The sequence below is a fragment of the Lipophrys pholis genome (genome assembly GCF_963383615.2).
Source record: "Lipophrys pholis genome assembly, chromosome: 15".
NCBI lineage: Eukaryota > Metazoa > Chordata > Actinopteri > Blenniiformes > Blenniidae > Lipophrys > Lipophrys pholis.
The window spans coordinates 1,956,265-1,982,351 of NC_137642.1; the positions used below are offsets into that span (position 1 = coordinate 1,956,265).

Here is a 26,087-nt window from a genome sequence, read left to right on the forward strand (position 1 = left end):
TCTGCCTTCAGTGTTCATCCCTCCTCAGAATATGCTCCGCCCTCTCCACAGCTGTCGGCTTTCCCTCACACTGTGGGAACTTATTCTTAGGACCAGGCATGCTGATATATTTATAGGCTGACCCCACAAGTGGACCTTATGTACACAGAAAAGAGACAAAGTCTAGGGATTTTTACCAGGTGGTAAAAGTTATTCCCTCACAATATCCACCCCTTCTGGCTATTTCTCAGGTTAAAAACAAGACGCAGACCTCAGTGTATTGTGCACTTCTGCTCACAGGACTGGCGTGTATAACAGCATGTGTGGTGTGATTGGAGGGCGCTCTATGTGGCTGTGGCATCAACAATAACAGGTTTTGCTGCTGGAAACTGGTTTAAACATGGTTCAACAGTTGCACAAGCAGACGGTGACAGTATAAATGGAAGACAAGTCCAGACATGACAGCCAGACAAAATCTTTCGGTTCTCTGTTGTAGTCAGTGACCATAGAGCCTTCACAACTTCTTTTTCTGTGTCAGATTGTATTATTTTTATAAAAGAAGTGTGATAAGGTGCAAAAAACTCAAGCAAAAACTAGCTTGTCATTGTGCTGAAAAAGCTGCATGTGGAAGACAAAATGTAACTTCACTGAGACACGACAGGGGGCAACAATGAAAACTTCTGAATTTGGTGAAAGTTGCAAGTACACGTTTTAGTTCAGGGGCCACATACAGCCCAAGTTCATCTAGAGTAGACAGGTGGTGAAATAGTACCAGAAAAACCTTGAAATTTAAACTTTAAAGTAGAGGTGTGTGATATGGGGATATTAGATTTTGAATGTGTTGACGATATGAGAAAGCAGAGAATATCAAAGAATCGTATGTGGAACACATTCTATATGTTGTAGTTCTATGCTGACGCACTGACGCATAGACCAGTGATTCCTCTACATTCATTCAGTGTGAAGTGAAAATGTGATGGGGGGGGCACTAAAGTAGTGCACTAAATTCTACAGATGGATGAATAAAGTTCAGCACATGACATTTAAAGTTACATCGAAACATCACACCAGCAGCAGCCTCAGATAGATTGATAACTTTTATTGTCATTCTGACAATTTACATCGGACATGCACTGCAGAACAACATTTCAATGCAGGGTCAACGATAAAACACATAAAAAGTACCTGAGATAAAATAACTTGAAAATCCTGAGGTAAAATAAGGTGCCTAAAATAAAAAAGGTAAATATTCAAGTATTTCCTGCTATTCATGTATTTTCCTCAATACACAAGTTTTTATTTGTCCCAAACAGTAGAGGAGAGAGAGTGTGTGTGTGTGTGTGTGTGTGTGTGTGTGTGTGTGTGTGTGTGTGTGTGTGTGTGTGTGTGTGTGTGTGTGTGTGTGTGTGTGTGTGGAGGGGGGGCAAGATTGTCTGGCTGCAAGACCTCCACTCTCAGGCTCCCTCCACTGTCAGACAGGAAGTGCTCATTCAAAATAAAATGTGACAGAATGAAATGCTGAAATGCTCGTGGAAAATTCAGAATGCGTTAAGTAGTCAACAACGCAATATTAAAAACTACTTTCTTGAATGCAGTACAGTATATATCTTTTATGCCTTTTTATCTATATAGCACGTGTAGCCTGAGTATTTATGCCCATAAATTATCTCATATTATACTATTTCTGAATGTATAATATCGAATCATTTATGGCCACAAACGATCGTATATTATAGTCAATAACAGTATCTTCCATGCAGTATTTCTGAGATGAAAAAAAATGCAGCTCATATAGTCTTAGGATATAAATGAATAGAAAATCAGAGCTCATGACTTGAACAGTTTATGATTATGATGTGAAAAATCATAGGTCTATACTACGGCATTTTACAGTTTAATCTTTTGTAAATTTCATGGTTTATTTCGAACATGCATAAAATCAAATAAACAGTTCATAATAATCAAAAGATATCTCGCCAAACAAACTGAATAAATAACAGCAGAACAATATAATCTGTTTGAACGTCTGAAAAGGGGTGGGAAGTATCACTTATCAAACCCCACCCCCTCACCATAAATACTAGCATGTTCATTTTTTATTGGATAAAAGTGGATGATATGTACAGTATCTCACAAAAGTGAGTACACCCCTAGCATTTCTGTAAATATTTATTATATCTTTTGATGGGACCATCGAAAGATATAAAAGTTCACAGAAATGCGAGAGGTGTCATCACTTTTCTAAGAAACATTATGTTATATGGGGCTCAGGTATGTTTATATTAGAAATCAGCTTGAGTCAGTTAAAAGTGCTCTTTTTCTTAAAATGACTTATTTCATAAACCAACATATCATACCTATTGTTATAAAATGTTCAACCATGTCATACATATGATGTACTTTCACTGTTAGGAGGATTAGGATTAGGATTAGGTTTATTGTCATTATACCTTTCAGTACAACGAAATTACATTATCATTTAAACTGTATATACTATTACTTTAGTTTAATGTATATTGCTCCATTTTCCATTTTATCTTTTCTTTTGTCTTATTCTGTGTTAGTGGCCATTATTCATTTCATATTTGGTCTTAATTATTGTGCCGTTTTGGTGCTTGTTCTGCTGGATCACATAGATTTACACCTGAGGGAATGTCAATAAGGGTACAGCCACACGACGAAAAAACAATATTTTTTCTCCCTGGCCTTCTCCCAAAAAACTTCCGTCCACAAATGTAGTGATTTTTCAACTCGTCCATGATTGCTTCTTTACCGAGACTTTGTACTGCACACCAGCCTGGGCCTGCTCCATGTCCAGTACTGAAGGGCCTGTTCCTGCTCCCTCATGTCCAGTACTGAAGGGCCTGTTCCTGCTCTCTCATGTCCAGTACTGAAGGCAGGTCAACTCGGCCAGTAAATAGGTGCATTTTAGCCTGAACCCACTTTGCTGCATGTCTGCAGTCACCAACAATCCTGGATTAACACGTGTCCTATGGAAAAGACAGACAGAAAAATTATCTTTCCAATGCTCCATCAATAGTATTTGACAGACAGAGACTGTGAAACAAGACTCCTCTTTCACCTGGTGGAGTGACGTCCAATCTGAAAGAAACATTTGTGCACTGCTCTTCTTAAAACATACATACACACATTAACACGTAAAATGATCAGCTTCAATATTCAAACGCAAGCAAGACGCTATTAGGGTTTTTAAATAATCCACACTGATATATCAGTCATTTCAAGAATGTTTCATTGTTGGCTTCAAAACCTTACAGACATTGGAACTCAACGTTGTGTGAAAGAACAAGACAACAAAATAAAACAACACAGCTTATATAAAACTAATATCTTTTATGAACATTTCATAATGTTTACATATTAAAGTGATATGTCACAGGTAGTGGTAGGAATTGATAAGATTTTATCAATATCAATGCCATTGTCAATTCTGCTTTTCAACCCAATTATTTGTATTTTTTTTTTTTTTACACAGTTTTCTGCATCAAAATGAATCATTTTTTTTTCCTTCAAAACACGAACCTGGAATTATAATTTTTCCCTTAAAAAATAAGTCAAATGTGAATTTGCCTTCATTGGATGCCCCCTGGAATTTACATTTTTACACAAGTTAACCCTCTCTGGCAGGTCGGAGACTGGAGAGGAATGAGGAAGAGACGTACGAGGAGGAACTCGCTCTCTCGGTCTTCAGGGAATACTGTGTTTTCATATTGTCTTGGTGCTTTTTTTGATGGGATTTTCGACAAACAATGATCTAAAACATAGACATACAGTAGTAGACCTCAAAAAGATTGTGTATGTTTACACAGTAGGTGAGTCCCCCTGAAGGCCACGGTATAGTTCACACACTGGTCATAGATATCAGCCACAAAAATGATTTTCCCCTATGGAATACATGGCAAATGTAAACGCATACCCATATAAAAAATTTATTTAAATAAAGGAGAAAATTAATAGCAGCCACTTTTATCAATTGCTACTGGATTAATTTTACTCCTGCATTTGATATGTTAATTTCTTTACTACAACTGATTGAGATTGAGCTATTTTAAACAACTTTACATACTAATCTAAACTACTCATGTTGCTATACATTATATGTTGATACTTTGGCTGTCCTGTGAGAACCACGCATCTCTAAAACGTTCACTAGCTGAGGAAAACCTGTTTTCCACTTCATTGCAATGCATTAGCTACTGCATGGAGGGTTTATTGCTTGCTGTACTCTTTACAAACTGTTTCACCCATCGGATATACGAAGTTACTTTACGTTATGTTCTGAAAAAAGTTAAACCTGCGGTGCTTTAATGCTATCCACCGTTAGCATTACTTAGCTTTAAAATGACACATAACCTAAATCACTGGTGAAAGACACTGTCATTTGCATCATCAATATATGTTATTTTGTGACAGGTATATCAACGGCAAGCACACGCAAGAAACCGTACATTCATAACTTTTTCCGGAAATGTATAAGTAGCAACTTACCGCTATGTAGCTTGCGCCTGCGTGTTCGGGTTATATGTGTCGTCATTTTCTGTCTGAGAGTGGAGGGAGCCTCACAGTGGAGGCTGCACCGGAAATGCCTGAGAGTGGAGGTCCTGCAGTCAGACGCCTGTGGGGGGTGATTCAGCGTTCACAACTTTGAGGGCTCCATAACGAAGCAAAATGTTCTAAATTTATGAAGGAGAGTCTCCTCTGTCATATCATACTATTTTGAAGCCGATACGACCTTCGCCGTAAGAGGAGATAGCGTTTGTGTGAGGGCCTTTTTTGGGTGAAAATCTTATTTTGAAAGGCAAATTGTGGACTTCCTGTTGGATTTAGGTCCGGGGTATCAGTGTGTGATTTGTAGGTCTCGATGAGACAAACAATTGAGCTTCCGTTTGCTCTCTCTACGCCATTCCTACGGGCCGTGGTGGCTGTTTTGGTTTTTCTAGGTGGCGCTAGTGAGACATTTTGGCACTTTGGGGGTTAATGTTTACATTTCCTTTTAATTTTCACCAGTCTTGATGAGCATGCTAAATTTGGTGAGTTTTTGAGTCTGTTTCGGGGGTCAAATTTGGGCTAATGTACGAATTTCCGAGTGCAAACAAACAATAAAAAACAGACAAAATACAATAACAATCCACTGGGTCTCATGCCCAGGCACTAACTATAGGGTCCTGGCCTTAGGCCGGGCCTCCTGCCCGGCCTTGCGTTCTCGGTTGGGTACGAAATACAAAATGGACCTGGCCTTAGGGCATTTCGGCTCGGTCCCTAATAAATCAATAAACATCTAACATAAGTCTGGGTTTTATTAAAGTGCAGGTCTACCACTGTGAGAATTTTAATATTTCTAGAAACAAAGTTGTAAACTTATTACATGAACAAAGTGGCAATAATATACTGTAATATCCACACACGCGCACACACACACACGCACACACATATAAAGTATACAGGAGACCCAGGGAGCAGCAGCTATTATTTTGCTACAACATGGCAGGACAACATGATACACAAAACCCTCTTCACTCCTGGTTGCCAACTTCCAAATATCAAACTAAACTAAACTAGATCAACTAACTAACTACACGAACTAAGCAACAAAAACACAACATAACACAATCATTAGCAACACTAACAAGCCTAATATAACCCCAAATAAAGACATTTGAAACATTTGATACATTTGAAACTTGAAAATATTGTAACAATTAATAGCATACTTTGCATGCAGTCCTTTCTGATGACACCAGGTGGGGTTCAACCCCACCTGCCCCTAATGACCAGTCATCCTTGTGGTTGTTGCATTATGCATGTTTTTACAAACTCTAACACAAATGCTCGTTTGCATCACTGATATCTCAGCTCAGGGGCCTGTACTACGACACTGGATATTCTCTTATCGAGATCATCTGGGTTTTCTGCACTACAATGCTCAATCACTTCTTACCGGGATAAATCACCCCGGTTTCTGCTCTGAATGTCTAACCTGCTCCCGAGCAGGTGACGGTCTTGATGAGATCACAGTGAGTGTAAAGCTCCGCCTCCTGACCAATCAGATCTCTTGGAAAGTGACCTGCCCGTTGTTAAATGAACGTGATTGGTGCACTGGTTCAATTTAATTCAACTTGGCTAATATAGCACCAAATACAACACAGATTCAGCCCTGGGAGCAGCTGAAACGAAAGGGTATTTAGAACAATGTTTTTGACATGATAAAATAAATCCTGGTCAATGAGGCTTTAAAAGATGTATTTGTTCTTGTTCTTGACTTGTTCCAAGTCTGTTTAGCTCCACGAGGGTTAATCTGTAATACTGAGGTTAATGATAATGGTCATGCTGACAGAACTGCAGAAACATGACTTCATAGAGCGCAGAACTACTGAGAAAAACTCAGTCTCAAATCAACTGGATGGAAAATCTAAACTAAAAGAAGAGCAGTGAGGAAGCTCTGCCCGACACATTTCTGCTGTAATAAAGATTCCAATGCCGTGCTGTCAATTTATTTTGTCTGTTGAATTAATCTGGTATAATCTCACCAAGTCAGCATTATCAAGTCAGGAATGTTGTGGCTTTGGCTGCAGCAGCAGTGCTGCATTTAGCCTGGTGGATGTGTTTGAATTCCTTCAGATCCTTCATTAATCTGTAAACTGCGCTGCAGAGTTTCTCTGTGTGTGTGATTGGTCTTACGCTGCAAACTCCGCCCCTTTCATGTGAATGTGCACACGTACGTCTGAGTTGAACCAGCGAGTTGATAACCTGCTTCGTAGTAACGGTGATCAGAATCGCACGTGTCTGGATCAGTCAACCCAGGAAACAGAGAGAGATCCTGGATATGTTGATCACGATTTGTCGTACCGGCCTCTGGTCTCTGTGTTGTGTTGTGTCTGCTACTCTTAAGAAATTTGTTTAAAACGCAATGTTTTCTTTGAAATTTCTACATTTTGCTGAATGGTTTGGCCAGATTGGAGCCTCTTACGGGCTGGTTTTGGCACATGGACCTCATGTTTGGCACCCCTGATGCAAAGCTTCTGGAGTTCAGCCCGTATTTTTCTGAACAGTTTCAATCATTAAATTCCCTTTGAATACCCCTGATAGGGCTTTTCCACCAAAAAGAACCAGGTTCTAGTTCAGGGCCGGTGCCAGAGCCAGTTCTTAAATGAGCACCACCAAAGAACCGGTTCTTTTTCCACCGTTAACAGAGCCAAGTGAGAGCCACGTCATTGCGTCACTCCAAAACGTGATACGTCACTGATTTCACCAATTTAGCGCTGACAGTGCTCGTAGAAGAACCAGGAGACGGACTGTAACATCGGTTTAGTCCGGCTCGCTCCATCTAGTTTGGCCTGAACCTCAGATGCAGACCAAAGAGGCAGAAAACATTGAGTCTCCTCGTATCTCTTTTGTTGTTTTTTCACGTCCGTCTTGCTTTAGTCCAAAGCCCCGGAGTGGACATAGAGGGAAAAAATAACAAGGCGTGTATGACTTTGGGGGTTATTTTTCAACATTTGGGCATTACATTGTGAATTTCTGCTCCTTTCACTTTATTTCTGGGTGTGTCTGAATCAAATGCTTCAACATTGGAGGAATGGAGGTGTAGAATGATAGAACGCAGCTCTATAGCCGTTTCCAATGGCAACCTCTGTAAACACACTGATTAAAGTTCTCTTTCACATGAAGCCGTTAAAAGGCTCATTTTATGGCAAAAAAAAATCAAAGCTTTCATTTACAGTAGTATGTAGTTTGTTTTTTAGTTGCTGATGAACCAAAAGTATTGCTTCATTATAAAGTTCTGTGGGTGGAAAAAAATATTGGGGCGTCTCATAGCAGAGCGCAATGCAGCCTCATGCAGACCTCAGCCTGCGGTCATAACACCATACAAGACCTGGAAGTGAAGTTAGTTACAATCATGTCACCATGAAAAGCCTGAAAAAACTACAACAATGGAAAACTGCTTCTAAATTACATATCTGACGTAGCTGATTGACAGTGGAGGAGCTCTGCATCTCAAGAGCCACGGCTCCACGATCGCGGATTAAAATATCTTGTTCCCTCGTATTATAAACTTCAGGGAGCGACTTATTATATCGTTCCCACGCATTATTTGAATTTTTTTTCTCTATAACCATGCTAAGACTGCGTTCGCTGTAGATTTCAGAAAGCCGGTTCAGCGTCGCTTCCGCCTTGTAGGTAGCGATAACTCCGCCCCCAGCTGATGACGCGTCGGGCTCCACTCTGGCTCCTCTCTGGCCCAGCAACGAAGTGGGGCCAGCATAGCACCAGTTTAGCCCCTGTTTGGCCGGGGCTTTGGCAGTGGAAAGACAAAGAACTGGTGCTAAGGCTGGCCCTGGCTCCGAACTAGCACCTGCTTCTTTCTGGTGGAAAAGCCCCCTGAGAGTTCGTGACCTCACAGAGTCAGTGGAAGATCGGACCAAAACAAACACAGAGCTGTTTGCACACTGCAGGATATGCTGACCTGCTCTGTGGTGTCAGCACGCTGGTTTATCCAGCTCATTATGACACCGACTGCATCAAGAAAACATTCACGTGCACACAGGGTCATCACTCTGTACCATTTCAGTGATTTGCCAGTGTTTTGACGTGGTTCTAAAAGTGTGGGGCGTGCATCCTCTGGGGTTGATCCTCCTTTTAAGATTCTAAACATCAGCACAAAAAGGGAAAAAGTAGAGAGTAAAGTCTTAGGCCTCGTTTACACGACAACGAATTCGATTATATTCGCAAAACTTACTTCACTTTGGGGGGGTCCGTTTACACGGCACCAGTTTGCGGATGCACTGATTCCGCAAAGTTTTTAATCCGGCTCCCAATGTGGAAAGATTCTTTCATGGTCTCTATTCCCTCCTGCAGAGACTGATGGAGGCTACAGAGCCTGTTACTGCACATCTCTCCCCCTCCGTACTGCTCATCCAGTTGTAAACAAACATGGCGGCCCGTGGTGGCATGAATCGCTGTCAGTATTCTAGTTTTATGGTCCATAGCAGTAGTTTAATAGTTGAGACTCTCCCTGATAGCATCCGATGTGTCATCAGTCCATGCGGATGTCGTGTTCTCTGCACACATGTCTGTGTAGTTTCATTACCAAATCAAGCAACAGCGCCCTCCTGTGGCCCGGCATACAAACTACATTGTTCTCTCTGTGTTTGCTGCAGCAGTGTAAACACACTTTTTTTTTTAACAGGTGTTGTCACGTGAAACGTTGTTGTGTAAATGGGGCCTTGATATACTCCCAGTGATTCCCAACCAGAGGGGCTCAACCCTCACAGGGGGGTGCCAAGGATTCATGGGGGGATGGGGGTCGCAAAGTCCTCTCGATTTTAAAGGGTTAAACATTTTTTACGTCTTAAAAATAGTTGTCTGCATTCAATTAATTTATGCCCCAAAATACTCAGTTTTAGGGTTTATATTAAAAATGGCGTGGCGTCAGGTTAAAGAGGAAGATTGATCGGTCGAAACAAGTGTTAAGACTCACAAATAATATAGCTTAATTAAAGCAATGAACTAAATTAGAGCTGAATTCAACTTTTGTGGTGAAAAATTGGTGTATGAAAGTTTGAAACTTCACGCTGAAGTGGCTTCAGTCCATCAAACAGAACGAGGCAGAGTGTACCCTCAGGAGTTTATCCTCAGAGAAAAGCTCATCATTGCACAATATAATGAAAAAACTGTATGTCACATATTGACATTGCTTAAACTTTTTTTGATAAATGTTCAGGGGTTGCCATGGTTTTACAATGGTAAACATTTAGGTCCCTCGAGAAAATAGGTTAGGAATCACTGATGTTTATTTAAATAAATATTAAGTTTATTAATATATTTGTATATTATGTTGAAACACATTTTTGGATTTATTATAAGTGTACAAGAGAAGCAGTCCTGCTGCCTCTTATTCTTATGGGCAGTTATGACTCGGTGGGTAGAGCGGGTCATCTCTCAATTGGTAGGATACAGGTTCGATTCCCTATCTGTCCACACATCAAAGTGTCCTTGAGTAAGACACTGAATCCCAAGTTGCTCCCAATGGATGAATTAAGGGCCTTGAATGACAGCCTCTATGAGTGGGTGAATGTGATTAAAAACATAAAACATAGTGATAGATATTTATTTACGAATCCCCAAAGGGAAATTTAACTGCCTCGCAGCTCTTCAAAACATAAAAACAGCAACTACACCTCCACCCAGAGAACAATACCAGATTGAAATTAAAAGACACAAAATGAAATAAGCTAGAATAAGTGCAAAACAGTAAAACTCCAGTTAAATGTTTAATTGAAAATTGAAATTGAGCTGTCTTATTGCAAAAATGAAATCAATTTGCTATTTGAAGTCTTTACTTTAAATTAGATCTGAAATGGAAATAATAATTATTTGCCCTTAATGTAGTATGCACCGCTTAGTCCTACAGTGAATGACTGTGTGTGATGCCATATTAATCCCATTTGGAAGGGGTTTGATTCAAAATATCATTTCAACAGTGTACAGTGTAGAGATTTGGCCACAGCAATTGTGTGTGCGTGTGCGTGTTCAAGCCCTCTGAGAGCCGTGCAGCTCCTCTCTGCCTCATGTTAGCAGCTTCCTCCTGCCCGGGCTGTGCAGCACGTTCTCACCTGGCCAGGTCGAGGAAGGAGTCCGCGGTCTCCTTGTCGCTGCTGATGCTCTCGAGTCCCAGGCTGTTGGTGTTCAGTGCTCCTGCGCCCACCCCGGGCTTGATGATGAAGGCCAGCGCCACCCCGATGCCCGATGCGATCAATGTGGTCACCAGAAAGTAGGCGACGGCGATACCCCCCAGCTTGCCCAGGGAGCGCGTGTCCAGGCTCGCGGCTCCGGACACGAGGCTGCAGACCACGAGCGGCAGGATGATCATCTTCAGCATGCGTAGCAGCATCTCCCCTGGGAAGGCGAAGTAGGTCATCTGCGCCCTGCTCAGGTCCATGCTGCGGACCAGCATGCCGAGCCCGACGCCCACCAGCACGCCGGACACGGTCATGATGACCAGCAGGTTCCTCCGCAGGCAGCACAGCAGCCGCGCGCCCACGCTCCTGCTCCGCGCGCTGCTCTCCAGCACGGGTTCGCTGAAGCTGGACCCCGGCACGGCGTGCCCGTTAATCTCACTCTTCTTCACCATCTTTCTTATCGTGCACTTATTCACTCACTTCTACTTGCATACGCTCTCCTGCAGAGTGGACTGTCCGTCCGGAGGAGTTATAGTATATCGGCTGTGCGCGAGCGCAGCAGCGGCGCGCGGTGAGCCAATGGAGATGGAGCGACGTCACAGCGAGCCGGCGGGACATGCGCACACAAGCCGCCGCTTCACATAAGGGGCAAATGATGCAAGAGCACGAGAGATTGCCAGGATCTGTGGCAGTGTGCCACACTTCCTTGCAGTGAACAATTCTCCTTTACAGCTGGGAAAGCTGGAATCTTTTCCAAACACTGCGTGCTCTCGTTTATAGAGCTTTATTGCAGCTTCCACACTTTTCACACCTATTTGTATGGATGGATGGATGGATGGATGTATGGATGGATGGATGGATGGATCTCCAGGTCTCCTGTTTCTCCTGCAGGGTCCAAATTCAGTTTAACACATCTGAACCTCAGGCATTTCTTTACCTTTTAATCCAGGAAAATCCATCCATCATCCATCCAGCTATACCCTTCCATCCATCCATCCATCCATCTTTGCATCCATCCATCCATCCATCCAGGTATAGCCTTCCATCCATCCATCCATCCATCCATCCATCCATCCAATCACACACACACTCATATTCACACCAGAGAGTCACCAATTAACCTCACATCCTCACATGCATGTTTCTGGACCGTGGAAGAAAACTCCTACACACAGGGAAAACATGCAAACTCCATACAGAAAGAAAGAAAGACTTGACTTGAAAAACCCTTTATTCAAAAAACACAAAAAATCAATAATTTACATGTTTATCCTCCTCACAAAAGAGAACAATAATATGTAGACAAACACAGTGTGGAACCACAAACAGGTCACACACTGTAATCAGCTATAAAGTCAACACAAGATCACATACAATATTAAAAGTTCACGATAAGACAGTCCCCCTCACCAAGGGAGCACAGGACCTGCCTGATTCCACACACTGAAATAAAACCAGTCACATTCTTTGTGAGTTTATAAAAACTGTGTTCCACTCTCAGGCGAGCTGCGATCAGACCTTTAAAAACATGCAGAGGATCAGTAAAACCGTCACCTGAAACCTGGTTCCTCCTGCTTCGCCAAATGCCAAGTTTTGCACATGCAAAGATAAAATTCAATAGGACCAATGTTGCCTTTTTTTGTTTGGTGTACTTGGGACCAAAAATAAAAAGGGGGACAGAAAAGACCTCTCCCAGAGCCTCCACCAGCCTTCGTAGAAGCCTGTAAAGGCCAGTCAGCCTGGGACAGGACACCACTAGATGTTCTAAGGTTTCCGGCTCTGAACAAACAGAGCAGTTCTCCACAGTGCTTGGATCAAGGCGGGCTCTGTATCTGTTCGTAGCTACAGCTCCATGTATTACCCTCCACTGGAGGTCACCCATCCGCTTTTCCACGGGGGGTTTGTACAGGACCCGCAAGCTCCCTTTAGGGGACGAATCACCACCAAACAAACCAGTCCACCTCGACTCCCTCACTCCAGCCAGCGACTGCAGATTCAGGACCTCCACACAGCTGCTGTACAGCTCCTTCCCAGGGCAGGATTGGAAGATTCCCAGTCTTGGTGTTTTAATAGTCAGTATTTTCCCCTCCTCCTCCTCCCATTCTCCCACAGCAGGATGAACCTTCAGGGAGGGGAAAACATAATCTTCTCCTCTACTCCACTGGTCTGCATGATATTTATCCTGCGCAAAGGAGCGAAGAGGAGCAGGAAGCGACTGCCACACCTCTTCCACCAGATGCTGGACCACTCTGCTGGACCGGACCCCCATCATCTCTGTTAGCTGCTGTGTGTCTGTCCGAGCTAGATGGCCCACCTTTGTGATCCCTGCGTCAGTGAGCTGGCTTCTCAAAGTGGCTGAGGAGAAGGCCGCGGTGGAGATCAGGCAGTTGTGGAGCAGAGGTTCTTCAAAGACCCACAGCCCAGGCTTGGCGTCCGGACGGGAGATGTCCAGTGTCCTCCATGCCTCCATCATTGATGTGTAGAAAGGAGTCAGCCCCGACAGGTCACCCTGAGATGTTTGTGTCAGAAATAATTGTTTGTCCAGTCCGAGTCTCCCAGCCTTCCTGAGTAGCAGCTGTGCAAGTGGCGTCCAGACAGAAGAGCCATAGAGCAGTCTCTGTAAAGCCTGCAGTCTGAAGGCCACAGTTCTGGAGACGGTGTCTATGAGGCCCTGCCCCCCCTCTGCCAAAGGGAGATACAGGACCGACGCTCGCACCCAGTGCCGGCCAGACCAAAAAAAGTCCACCAGAACTCTCTGCACTCTTTCCAGGAGGCCTGGTGGAGGGACCAGGACTTTGAGTTTGTGCCGCAGAGCCGCGGCGACGAGATTGTTGGTTATAAGAGTTCGTCCCCTGTAGGACAGCTGTGGTAGCACCCATTTCCATTTAGACAACCTGGCCCGCACCTGATCCAGCACCCCCTCTCAGTTCTGCTTCTCTCTGTCCTCATTTCTCAACCACAGACCCAAGGCTTTTATGCCTGTGGTCCCCCACTTGAGACGTCCAGGGAGGTCAGGAGTGTCCTCAGGACTCCAGCGTCCCACCAAACACGCCTCACTTTTCTCCCAGTTCACCCTGGCTGAAGAGGCTTTCTCATACAGGGCTAAACTGTCCTGCAATGCCAGCACATCCTCTTGTCCCTCAACAAAAACATTTATGTCGTCCGCGTAAGCCGACACAACCACCTTGGACTCAGCAGCTAGCGTTGGCAAACACAGACCCGTCAGCCAGTTCCTCAGTCTGCGCAGTAGTGGCTCAATAGCCATACTGTACAGCTGGCCTGATATAGGACAACCCTGCCGGATGCCTCTACGGACAGCTACAGGACAGCTCAGCCCTCCCCCCACCTTAACCACACATGATGCCTGACTGTACAACAACTTAATCCATGACACAAACGTTTTTCCAACACCAAAAGCCTGCAGTGTCGAAAACAAAAAAGAGTGATCAACACGATCAAAGGCCTTCTCTTGGTCAATAGAAATAATGGCAGTGTTCAGGTTATACAGTTTACAGCACTCCAAAATGTCTCTCATTAAAAACTAATTATCATGTATTGACCTGTCGGGGACACAGTAAGATTGTTCTCTGCCAATTAAAAGGTCAATAAAAACTTTTAGTTTGTTTGACAGAGCTTTAGATAATATTTTATACTCTGTGCATAAAAGAGCGACAGGTCTCCAGTTTTTCAGTAGGGTCACGTCCCCCTTCTTAGGCAGCAGGGAGATCACCGCACGGCGACAGGAAGCAGGAAGGGTCCCATTCTTGAAAGAGTCTCTATAAATGTCCAACAGGTCACCTCCGAGCAGGCTCCAGAAATGTTTATAGAACTCTGGGGGGAGTCCATCAAGGCCTGGAGACTTCCCAGAGGCCATCTGTGACACTGCAGCATTCAGTTCCTCCAAAGAGAGGTCTGAGCTCAGGACGAGACGGTCCTCTGGACTCAGCTGGGGAAGATCTTGCAGCAGCTCAGCAGCAGCATCCCCATCACAGTCCTCCGCTCCAAACAGGTCTTCGTAGAAGGCCACAGCATGCCTCCTCATCTCAGCTGGGTCAGAGGTCAGCCGCCCATCCGGCAGCCGGAGACACACCATCTGCCTCCGCTGAGCCTCCGATCTCTCCAAAGTAAAGAAGAAGGAGGTAGGAGCATCCATGTCCCTTAGCGTTCTGAGCCTGGCTCGGACCAAGGCTCCTTTTGCCCTCTCCTGAAGAAAAGCCTTCAGCTGGTGCTGCTTGGAGAGCAGCAAACCAGCGTCGGAATCAGGACCATTCTGCAGACCACTGATTTCTGCTTCCAACTCTTCAACAGCCCTCCGAATCCTAGCTGTGGAGAAGGAGGTGTACTGCTGGCAGAAGCTTCTGATCTGGCCCTTCCCCACCTCCCACCACTGACTGAGGGAAGAAAAACACCCTTTTTGTGATGCCCAGTACTGCCAGAACCAGTTAAAATTCTCACAGAAATTTAGATCATTTAAAAGTTTAACATTAAAATGCCAAAAAGAGCCTGATTTTCCATTGCCAGATAAAAACAGCTCTGCTAAAACTAGGTGGTGATCCGTAAAACCAACAGGGACAATGTGGCAGTTTGCAACACGAGTGACAAAAGAGGCCGACATATAAAATCTATCCAGCCTGGCTGCGCTGATTTGACCATCCACTACCTTGACCCATGTGAATTGTATATCAGAGGAGTGTTTATTCCTCCACACATCCACCAGGTCAGCCTCCGTCACCAACTGAGAGAGGAAACGGGAGGATTGAAGGTGGGGTTCTGTTCCTGTCCTGTCCACACTGTCATCCGGACAACAGTTCCAGTCTCCTCCCATCACTACAATCTCACCACGACTAACGTTTTCTACTACGGCCTTCAATTTCTTAAAAAGAGCCAGACGCTCTGCACCACCATTTGGTGCATACACATTAACGAGGCAAAAACTCAGATCCATCAGGGCGTCACTGTGAGTCTCCTGCAAAAACACTACATCTATCTTTTTCTGTCTGATTGTCTCCATCACCAAACCCCTTTTGTGTGCACTTCTACCCCCATTCATATTTAGAGAGGCGACCGTCAAAGCCATCAAAGGAGGAGAGGAAGACAAAGAACAGACAAAGAGAACCAACAGATAGAGAAACACCCCTTGAAGTATGATCACTGTCAAATTATTTCGATAATTTCATCTTTTTGGCCCTTTTGCGGCCCCTTAAAGACCTTTTAACTGTAGTAACATGTTTTCTTAGACGATAGCGCTTTTTCTCATCCAGTACTTCTGTGCTGACCGATTTTTGAAGAGCGCTCACCGTCCGGATGAACTTCTCTGCGTTAGGGAAATAACTCCCCACATCAACTGGCCGGCCAAAGGAATTCTACAGGAACTCATTGATTTCATCCATGGAATAAATATCAGCATTTTGAGATGCACTGCCTACAAGCGATGTAGTATCCGAGTCAATCTCCTCCTCTGAGTCCAGTTCTCCAGCCTCTGGAGCAGCCTGCCGCTCTGCTGCCTGACCACTCAGGGTCTGCAGTGCCTCCGCCATCTCAACACACTGCTCCTTATCAGTCCTCACCTGTACATCAGTCACCTGTTCATCGGTACCAGCCTTAGTCTTTTCTAGTTCTTCATTTTTTTCCACACTGTCAGTTTTATTGTCATCCTCTTCCCTCACCACCATTATCTCCTTCACTACCTCTGCCATTCTCTCATTCTGCACCAACTTAGCTTCAGAGACACCAGCGTCAGTAGCAGCAGAACCTTGAGGACCCCAGGGGCCGGGGGGGCGAGTGCGGGGCCGGCAGGGCGACCCGCCACCCCGGAACCTCCCGGAGCCGCGTGGGCCCCCGCCACCCCGGAGCCCCCAGGCACGCCCGCGGTGCCCGCGGATCCGCTCGTGCATTCCGCCCGCGCGGCCTCAGCGCCCGGCTCTCCGCTGTCTGTGCTGCCGTTTCTCGCAGCGTTTTGCCGCCGCGGACAGGCGATCATTTTGTGGCCCAGCTCTCCACACTCAAAACATTTAAAATTCCCAGAGTTTGCATAAACCATATAAACACCCTCCTCATGCTTCACCCGGAAAGACACATCCAGTGTCTGAGTCGGAGAGTCCAGGAACATGAAGACCTGCCTCCGCAGAGACTGGACATGCTTCAGTTTCGCGTCCTTGCAGCCCAGACCAACAGTACGGAAACCACTCGCAAACTTATCGAACCTCCTCAGTTCTCGCTCCAGAGCCTCGTTCGAAACGAACGGCGGAACTCCGGACACGGTGATCCTCGTGGACGGTACAGCCAGCGGGGACACCTGGATGAACTCATCGTTGATGACGACTCCACTTTCGATCAAAATCGCCACAAACTTTGGGTCCTTAAAAAAGACCATCACTGCCTTATTCATGCGGGAAGCGTAGGTGATGCTCTCACAGCCAACCTTCTCCCCGACCACCTGCAGCACCTGCTCCACGGTGGAGCTGGGCTGCGGCACCAACCGAACTCCATGTCTCAGAGACACGGGAGACGTCTCGGAGGACGCCATCCCGGCCACGAGACACGGAAAAATACACAAAAACACCAGCAAACTAAGTTTAAACTCCACTAACAACACATAAAAGGATCATACAAAAACACACAGTCGGAAAAAGAAAAACACAAACAAGCAAACACGTTTGTTTTCAGCAACAATTTGCTCTCTCCTACGCTCTCCCTCAAACACACGTCCACACGTGACAGGAAGAAAGAAAGAAAGACCCAACCAGTATTTAACCCTATGACCTTCTTGTTGCAGGCGAGAGCGTTGTCCAGTGCGCCATGATGCGGCTTCAGATTCCAACCAACCTCTTTTAATGTCAACATGCGGCACCCAATGTTTGTAATTTAACACCAGCCCCATCATTCTTCAGTTAAAGGAAATATAATGAGCTGTGTCCACCTCGCACAAACACAGGAAAGCCCAACTGCCATTGTCACTAAGATATTAAAGAATGATATGTGTTTATTTATCTCACACTGGAGAAATTCAGTGTTTTCAGCAGCAGTACACATAGATACATACATACCAAATTCCATATGGAAAAGTTCAAGTATAACTATAACAACACACATATAAGATGAGCGGTACAAGCAAAGAATGCAAAAATGCTCATTAAAAAACTGCAAGTCCAGATAGAAAACATTTAGCTGTGCGAATATGAATATGATTTCCCATATATATATATATATATATATATATATATATACAGTATATATAAGGGAATTTCCAGTGGTGACTCCACTGGAAATCAAATCCACAGTAACATGCAAAAAATAACCTCTTAAATACATTAACAGGCATTAACAAACTAATAATTGACACCAAACACGCATGACCATCAGAATTAGAAAAGAAAGGTCCAGACCATCAGAGATTCAGTCCTCAGCACCATCATAAACAAAACAGTGCTGAATATTGATAATACAGTTTATGGACATTACCTTCAAACGGAAGCTCCACAGACCTGGATCAGCTTCTGTTGCTGCTCCTCAGACTCCCCCACATTGTTTTTATTAGGAAACCCAACATTTAATAGGTATCCCTATTTGAAATTGAGTGGCTGTCTGATTTAAAGTGACGTTTAAGACTAGCGCCCCCACACCTCAATGGTGAGAACAAGAACTGCATGCAGGCTGGCAACTTTATTAAAGCGAAAGAGTGAAGATTCATCCTCATGCACAAATAAAAATAAACAAAAATAGCCTAATTTTACACATCATGACAAAACTGAAAAACAAAAAACCAAAGGAAATGCATTGGAAAAAACCAGCATTTTACAAATATTTTAGAGACTCCCCCAAACTTCGCAAATCATGTTTTAAGGGGGGGTCCTATCTCATTAAGGGGGACTGAGCCCCCTTTCTTGATGCATTTGGCCTGTTTCATTTAAAAATATTTGTATAAATACAAGACTCACAGAGTGATTACAGTTAATATCTGGTTAAATTGTGGTCGAAGTGATATTGTGTAGCAGAAGCTTCACACTGATCTTTGTTTGTCTTGAGCTCGAGGGTGATAAAATGCTCCTGACGACCATTCAATTCATCCACGTTTAGTCCTCAATGCACCATCGGCCTTCAACCAATAGAGGGTGCCACTTTAAAGCGGTAAAAGGAGTGTTTGTATGAGGAGGAATCACACCAGTTCATTTTTGAGGAGATAAAATAGGTGCGAAAACATTATGGACAAACAAATTTAAAATTTTTCAAGAAAATTGTGCTAAAAAAAACCAATAACTTAACAATTCTTCCTGGTGCAAAATATTGTCAAGTGTTAAAAAATATAAAAACACAGGGTGAGCAAATATACACCATCCTCAGGGGGTTAATAACTTGGCCACTTTTGGTCCCCAGACCACAAATTTGATTCCCTTTGTGTGTAAATATTTATAGGTAATGAAACTGTAGGAAAAGTTTTTGATGGTGGCATTTGTGTGGACTGGTTTCTGCACGCACAATAAGTGGAAAAAGTACAAAAGAAAAACTCATGATCTTTACTTATATATAAATCTTTACAAAGTCAAATGACCAGTTGTGTTTTGACTTATCACTACGAAGTGTAAAAGATAGAATGGTTCACATTTACCAGAATATATCTGAGCATATACCATATTTGAAACATTCAATTGAAGTTTTTAATATGGAAGTACTGTAAGTACAAATACAAAAGTCAAGCTTTTGAAATTTAGTCAAGTACAACTTGGTTGTGGTTTGTATAAAACTGAGACAAAAAAATTACATATTTGAAGAATTAAAATCAAAATTATGGGGCATTTTACATTCATATTTGTATTAATTTAAAAATATCAGTAATTCAAAATGTATTATTATCATTATTATTGAAACTTTACATAGGAGTAGAAAAAAAGTGCCTTAAAAATTTGGATGCTAATTTTATTTAAAAAAAAAATTATGAGACATTTTTACAAAATCTATTTTACTTATAACAATGTACATTTTTTGAAACATAATTAAATAATCCTTTCTGGACTGTGGTCTTGTCATGGTGGAAGGGCTTGGGTGGTCTAGTGACCTTCAGAGCTATGCCGTCTGGAGCACAGGCTCTTGGTAGGGTCACCCAAGTCTGGAGTGAAGACCCAGGCAAACACATCCTCACTCAACCTTGAATAAGGAACACAGAAGATTGTGTACCCTGCCTGGAGGAGGGTCACCAGGACATACCTCTGGAGCCAGGCCACGGGGTGGTGTTCACTGGCGAGGATCGTCGGCTGCTCTCTCCCCTCCCTGATGGACATTTACACCTCCCGCTGCCTCAGCAGAGCTACGAATATTATCAAGGACAGCTCCCACCCTGGCTCTGACCTGTTTGACCTGCTGCCCTCGGGAAGGCGCTACAGGGTCATGAGATCAAAAACAAATAGATTCAAAAACCGTTTTTTCCCCAAAGCCATAATCACTGTGAACTCTTGTATGCACTGACTTTACAGATTACCCCATAATGTGCAATATAATTTTGATAGTTTTTATTTATTTCCTGTAAATACACTGTGTAATGTTCACAGGACTGGACCGTGCACCTTACCCCCTACACCCCCCACCCTCCTTCTTTCTAGCACTATATTCTGCTCTTTTTAACTGCTGCACTGTCACTGGAGTTGTTTTTAATCTCACTGTACCTAGTACAAGTGACAATAAAAGGTGCACGGTCCAGTCCTGTGAACAGTACACAGTGACCCAGAGTGGTACCAACTAGATATAGTCGGGCTCACCTCCACGTACAGCATCGGCTCTGGGAACATAATCCTCAATAAGAGATGGTCTCTTTCCTACTCAGGTGTTGCACAGGGTGAGAGGTGCCAGGTGGTAGTGGGGATACTCATAAGCCCCCAACATGACAATAACAAACACAACAATGACAACAATAACTACACAAAGATACGGTTAACAAAAACCCGTATGACCTTTAGTCAGTGTTTCTTTTAGTGTTTCTGTCAAAAGAAAAGCAGAATCTTGTTTCCAAAAAAAAACAGTGTTCAGAGTTCATCAGATTCTTTTTCCAAAAACAAAGTTCATGGATCAAAAAGAGAATGGAAAAGAATCATAATCCAACAAAAATTGTATCCGGTGGATGCAACAAAAAAAAGGAATAAAGGGGGTCCTACCGGATCGGCTTGCCACCTCTCGCAGAGGAATACTGGGGCGGGGGGGGGGGGGGGGGGGGGGGGGGGAGCTGATCTGAAAACAAGGTCAGGAGAAAATCTTATAAGTTTCACAAAATTAACAGTTCATGTTCATAAATAAAAATAATTTATTTCCGGAATCAATCATAAAAAACAGTTGCACTTCACAATCAAAAACAATCTGAAATATAAACACTTTAAATAGTGATATCCGTGATCACGGCTCCCTCGCGATTTTAGCACAAAATAACTTTTTTCCTCACTGCGATCAGAAATCTAACGTACTGGTTCAGTGGAGACCGGGCTTCGACCACTCACCGTCAAATCTTGTGAACTGTCCTGATGTGGTTTCAAAGTTATGGTAACCTTTCTGAAGGTTTGTTTGTATCTTGAGTCAGTACGTGGTCGCAGCGGAAGCATCGACTTGCCGACCTGAAGTGCCGGCTGTCAGCCATTTTTATGCTAGCGCCACTTGTGGCGGAGGGCTGGAGTGCATCAGCCGTCTGTAGCAGACATGGGTTACATTATGCACCAAACAGGAGTTCAGAGTATTCGGCATTCTTGGAGCGAGTGGGTAAGGTCCTGGAAAGGGCACCACCAACGGACTCCAAAGTCTTACTGGGTGACTTTGACGCTCATGTTGGCATTGACTGGGAAACCTGGAGGAGGGTGGTCAGGAGGAACAGCTTTCCCGATCTGAACCGAGCAGTGAGTTGTTATTGGACTTCTGTGCTAGTTATGGATTGTCCCTAAAAAAACACCATGTTCAAACACAAGAGTGCTCATAAGTGTACTTGAAACAAAAGCGCCTTGGATCTCAGGACCTTGTTGTCATGTTACCTGACCTGAGACCGTATGTTCTGGACACGGGTGAAGAGAGATGCAGAGCTGTCAACTGATCACCATCTGGTGGTGAGTTGGATCACTTGGTGGGGAAGACTGCAGGCTAGAACTGGCAAGCCAAAACGCATAGTGAGGGTATGTTGGGAAAGGCTAGCAGAGGACTCCATCTGAAATGATTTCAATTCCCACCTCCGTGAGAATTTCTCCCATGTTCCAGAGGTCTGAGAGGACCCTGTTCAAGACCTCCATTGTGGAAGTGGCTATGTGCAGTTAAGGCCGGAAGCTTGATGGTGCCTGTCATGGCAGCAAGTAAATAATCAAACTAATACATTTTTATTCTTAACTGTTTGTTTGCTTTAGCTGCTAACAAGCTGGTATTTGTGAGACTCACTCCGGTTCTGTGAAGCTCCGCCTCAATCAGCACCAGCCAATCAGCTCTGAGCATCTAATGACGTTGTTAGTGGGGCTTCAGGCTTCAAGCCCCACGAGGCATCGAAATCACGTGAACTGAATAAATGGAGCAACAGCCTGAGCATGAGCACTTTCACTTTACTGCATCCAATACACACTGCATGGTGAGAGAGGGGCGAGCTACACTAATGCACCATCGGTGTGGATCAGGAGGAAACAACCTGAAACCCCAAGAGGAGACTAAGAACCAGGGAGGACAGTCCTCACACAGTAATTATGTGCTATATAAGAGGAAGTTTTATTCACAGACAAGAAAATATTGTAGATAATCTTAAAGAATTAATAACATACTTTGCATGCTGTCCTTTCTGATGACACCAGGTGGGGCTCAGCCCCACCTTCCCCTAATGACCAGTCGCCCCTGGGTGGTGCTAAGATGATGCTAAGATGCTAAGATGACAGCATGGCAGCTTGTCAGTCCACGTCACGTAAAGTGTTGCCTGTTTTTTTTAAGTTAACTTAAATATTATTTTAACTTTTACTTTTAAAATTAAGGGAAGCTTTTATTGTGAACTTTGCGCATATGATGGTCCTTCCAAACACCTTGGGAATATCTCTTTGTTCGAGTTTATTGGGATCATAAGCTTCTCTGAGCCTCTGATACTGCTCCTACTCTGAGGTGGGTCCTCCTGCCTGCAGCCGTCACCTGCCGGGCCTCTCCACCCAAGATCTCCCGGATCGCCCAGCTCGCAAGCTCTCCAAGATTTCCCATTTTGCAAGCTCTCCCGGATTGCAAGCTATCCTGGAGCGCAGAAGCGACCTGGCCACTGACTCTCACCTGCCGGTGCAGCCTTACCACCTGGCCTCCACTCTCTCTGGATGAGTCTTTCAGCTGGCGGCCCACGGTGAGCTCGCTGGCTTGATATCTTTCTCACACACACACACACACACACACATACACTCAACTGCTCTCTTTGGACAATGGCGTTTTTCGCGATTCTATTTTTCGCGCTGTTTGTCTGTCACTTAAGAGCAAGTTATGGCTTCTGGGTGAGCACAGCCAGCAATGTGTTTAGCCCGCAGGACTTTGCGCAAGGAGGCACATGCTCTCTGGCTTTTTTTCAATCCGTGCAACCCCCGCAGCGGCTGACACAGGACATGAACTTAACATGCAAACTCCCCAGAAACTTACCCCACCTTCGAAGCTTTCTGGCTTTAAATGACTTCATTGCATTCAACAAGTGTTCGCAGTCAGACTCTTAAGTGTGAGATGTCAAAGGCCTAAGGTGGCCTGGAAGTGCAAAACACTACAAACTTCAAAAAACACTTCCCAATAGAGAAAACACTTCCCGATTCAAAAAACACTGTCCCCGTGCCAAAGGATTCAAAGCTCCCCCTGGGGGCTTTGAAATGGGCGGAGAGAGTGGTGTTCTTGTTGAGAGCCAGGGAGTATTTGATCAGTTTGTCAGTGAAAGATGGCACACCCCTTCACCGATCAAAGAGGCCTTTAAAAATAGTGACTATACTGTTTGCATGACAAAGGTTCATTCAATACTCAGTTCTCATGTTCTGCATCAAGTTCATATGATGCCCTGTTCTCTTGTTCTGGTTCGGGTTCGGGTTTAAGTTATTCTATTTTTCCCCCTGTATGCAGTGTTTTTTACTGTTGGAAGTAACTTTCATTCAGTGTTTCTTCAAGTCATACAGATGTCAATATGGTATGCAGCAGGTACGATGGCACCCACTGTTAATAACATCTCTGTGTATTCCTCAACAACTGTCCTGCCATAAAAGTTTTGAAGAGGTTGTATCTGTGTGTGATATGGTATGTCTTGTTTTTTTATGATTGCATTTTTTTCCTATTTTAATTGTTTAGTGTTTATCAGGTCATACAGGTGCCAGTGGTATGTATGTTAACATCATGCATGTGTCATGTATTGTATCATGGTCTTGTTTCAAGCTGTTCCTGTTCAAGTTTAATAATGTTTCTCCTGTTGGTCCAGCATCCTAAAAGTTGGTTCAGAATCATTAAAGAAAATAAGGTTTGAAAACCTGTAAGAAGCACACAGTACTTTTGTTTCCAGTAAATTAGCAGTACAGTTAAGACACAAGGGATGCCACATAAGCAAAAGATCTATGACTGTGGCCATCCCTGTCACCCTTTGCTGTTTTACATCTGATGGATATACAGTAGTAGCAAAATCAACTTGCCTCTTTCAATGAACAAAATTCCTAGGTGCAAGATCAAGATCACTTGAGCTTCTCTTTAACTCAATCAGAGCATCAGGTAAGGTTCATATTTTACTGACTTTAAAAAAAATAATCAGAAAACATCTTTGATGTAATTAAAGCATGTGTATGTTTCCTTAAAGGGGCTGGAACAACAACCCTTCTGCTGGCCAGTTCCAGGGCATCTTTAGGCATCTGATGGTCAGATTTGGTGTCTCACCCAGTGGGCTGGGCAATGTGGCAGCACAGGACCACACAGTGTCTCTATCTGCTGTGGAGATGTCCTCTGCTGAAACTGCAGAAGAAATTCCTCCCCCGTTTGTTAACTTTGCAGCCATCGTGTCTGACCACAGCTACCTTCCCATGCGCTTTGGTGGTCTTGCGGACAAAGCACATATTGCAGGGTTTGTTGTCCGGCAGTTTCTAAGAAGCCTCTCTTGTGATGTGTGTCGTGCCAGCCTGGTGTGAGACACCGTACCCTCATCACATGATGAGAGCTACCACCTACTTGTGCTAAAAAATAACGACGGGCTGATGATTCCATCAGAAGGCACAGTCAAGGTGGTGAGAGCAGCTGAGCGGGTGATTCGCCAGGGCCACTCAGGGAAAGTCCCTAATGTGTCAGTGGTCCTGCATGTGGTCCATGAGGAGAATGGAACTGATGATGTGTTTTCGCTTGGGGAACATACTGGAGACACACAATTTGGCATCGACAATCACCATTCAAACTTAGTGAAACTGGTAGTGTCTGTGTTTCTCAAAATTAGGCTGCACCACATTGCAAAACTCACAACACTCAAACTCCAGAGTGGCAGCACAAGGAAGAAATTGTGCAAAACAGTTATCTTCCATGGGTATTAGTTATGAAAGGCTTGTAAATATTCTTGTAAATAGTTTTCTGAGGATTGTTTATGTTCTTGTTCCTTGAATAGTTCAGTTCTTTGGCTGTAATAATAATAAAGATGATGATGATAGGGATATAATATTAATAGTTACAGTAATAATAGTAATGGTTAGGGGCATGCCGAAATATCGATACGATATATCGCAATATTTCGTCTTGCGGTACGTTGTGGAACATTGATTAGTTTTGGTTTGTTTTTTTACACACAAGTTAAGTACAAAGCACAAGTTCAATGTTTATGTTAAATGTAAGTTTACAAAGAACAAATGTATATCAGTATTATCACTGAAATGTATGTGCAGACTGCAGTGTGTGTGTTAATGTGCAGTACACACTTTGTTTCATGTGTGTTAATGTGCAGTACACACTTTGTTTTACTGGGCTGTCATTCATGTGAAATTGATTGACAGTGTTTTGTAATTCCTGTTAAATGGGTGCAGTCAATAAATTCTAAATTTCTTCAGTGAGACAGATATTTACGGAAGAGTTTTAGGGCCACTGAAGAAGAAAAAAAAATTTGGAGGCTAAAAATAAAAAAAAAAACCTTCGTGGCCTCAGAAAATGTCGAGATTTTTTTTTTCACGGTGGAAAAAAAAGTCCGTCCATCCACATGCCAGCGCATGTGACTGCTTCCTCAAAATGCATCTCAGGCGGTTTATGAAGTGATGAAAAGATGCTTCAGGACAGAATGGAGCTCATAAACATGGTGCAGTTATCATCAGGATCAGGACTAGAAGAGACAGAGCAGCCTGCTGCCTTGTTCCGTCGCGGAAGTTCGTCGAGTATGAAGGACAAAGACACGGATCCCGGGCTGCTTATTTAAATATGTTCTTATTAATCAAGGAAATCCTGTGTACAATC

At 43.7% G+C, this 26,087-nt stretch overlaps 1 protein-coding gene across 1 annotated transcript in view; it reads right to left on the minus strand.

Moving 5' to 3' along the window:
• slc1a4 (solute carrier family 1 member 4) overlaps positions 1 to 11,252 on the minus strand; it is a 53,263-nt gene extending 42,011 nt beyond the window's left edge. Inside the window, exon 1 of the mRNA XM_080481059.1 lies at positions 10,614 to 11,252. Within this exon, the coding sequence (XP_080337185.1) occupies positions 10,614 to 11,131 (518 nt within the window). The 5' untranslated portion in view covers positions 11,132 to 11,252. The remainder of the gene's footprint in view (positions 1 to 10,613) is intronic.
• Between the last annotated feature and the right edge of the window lie 14,835 nt (positions 11,253 to 26,087).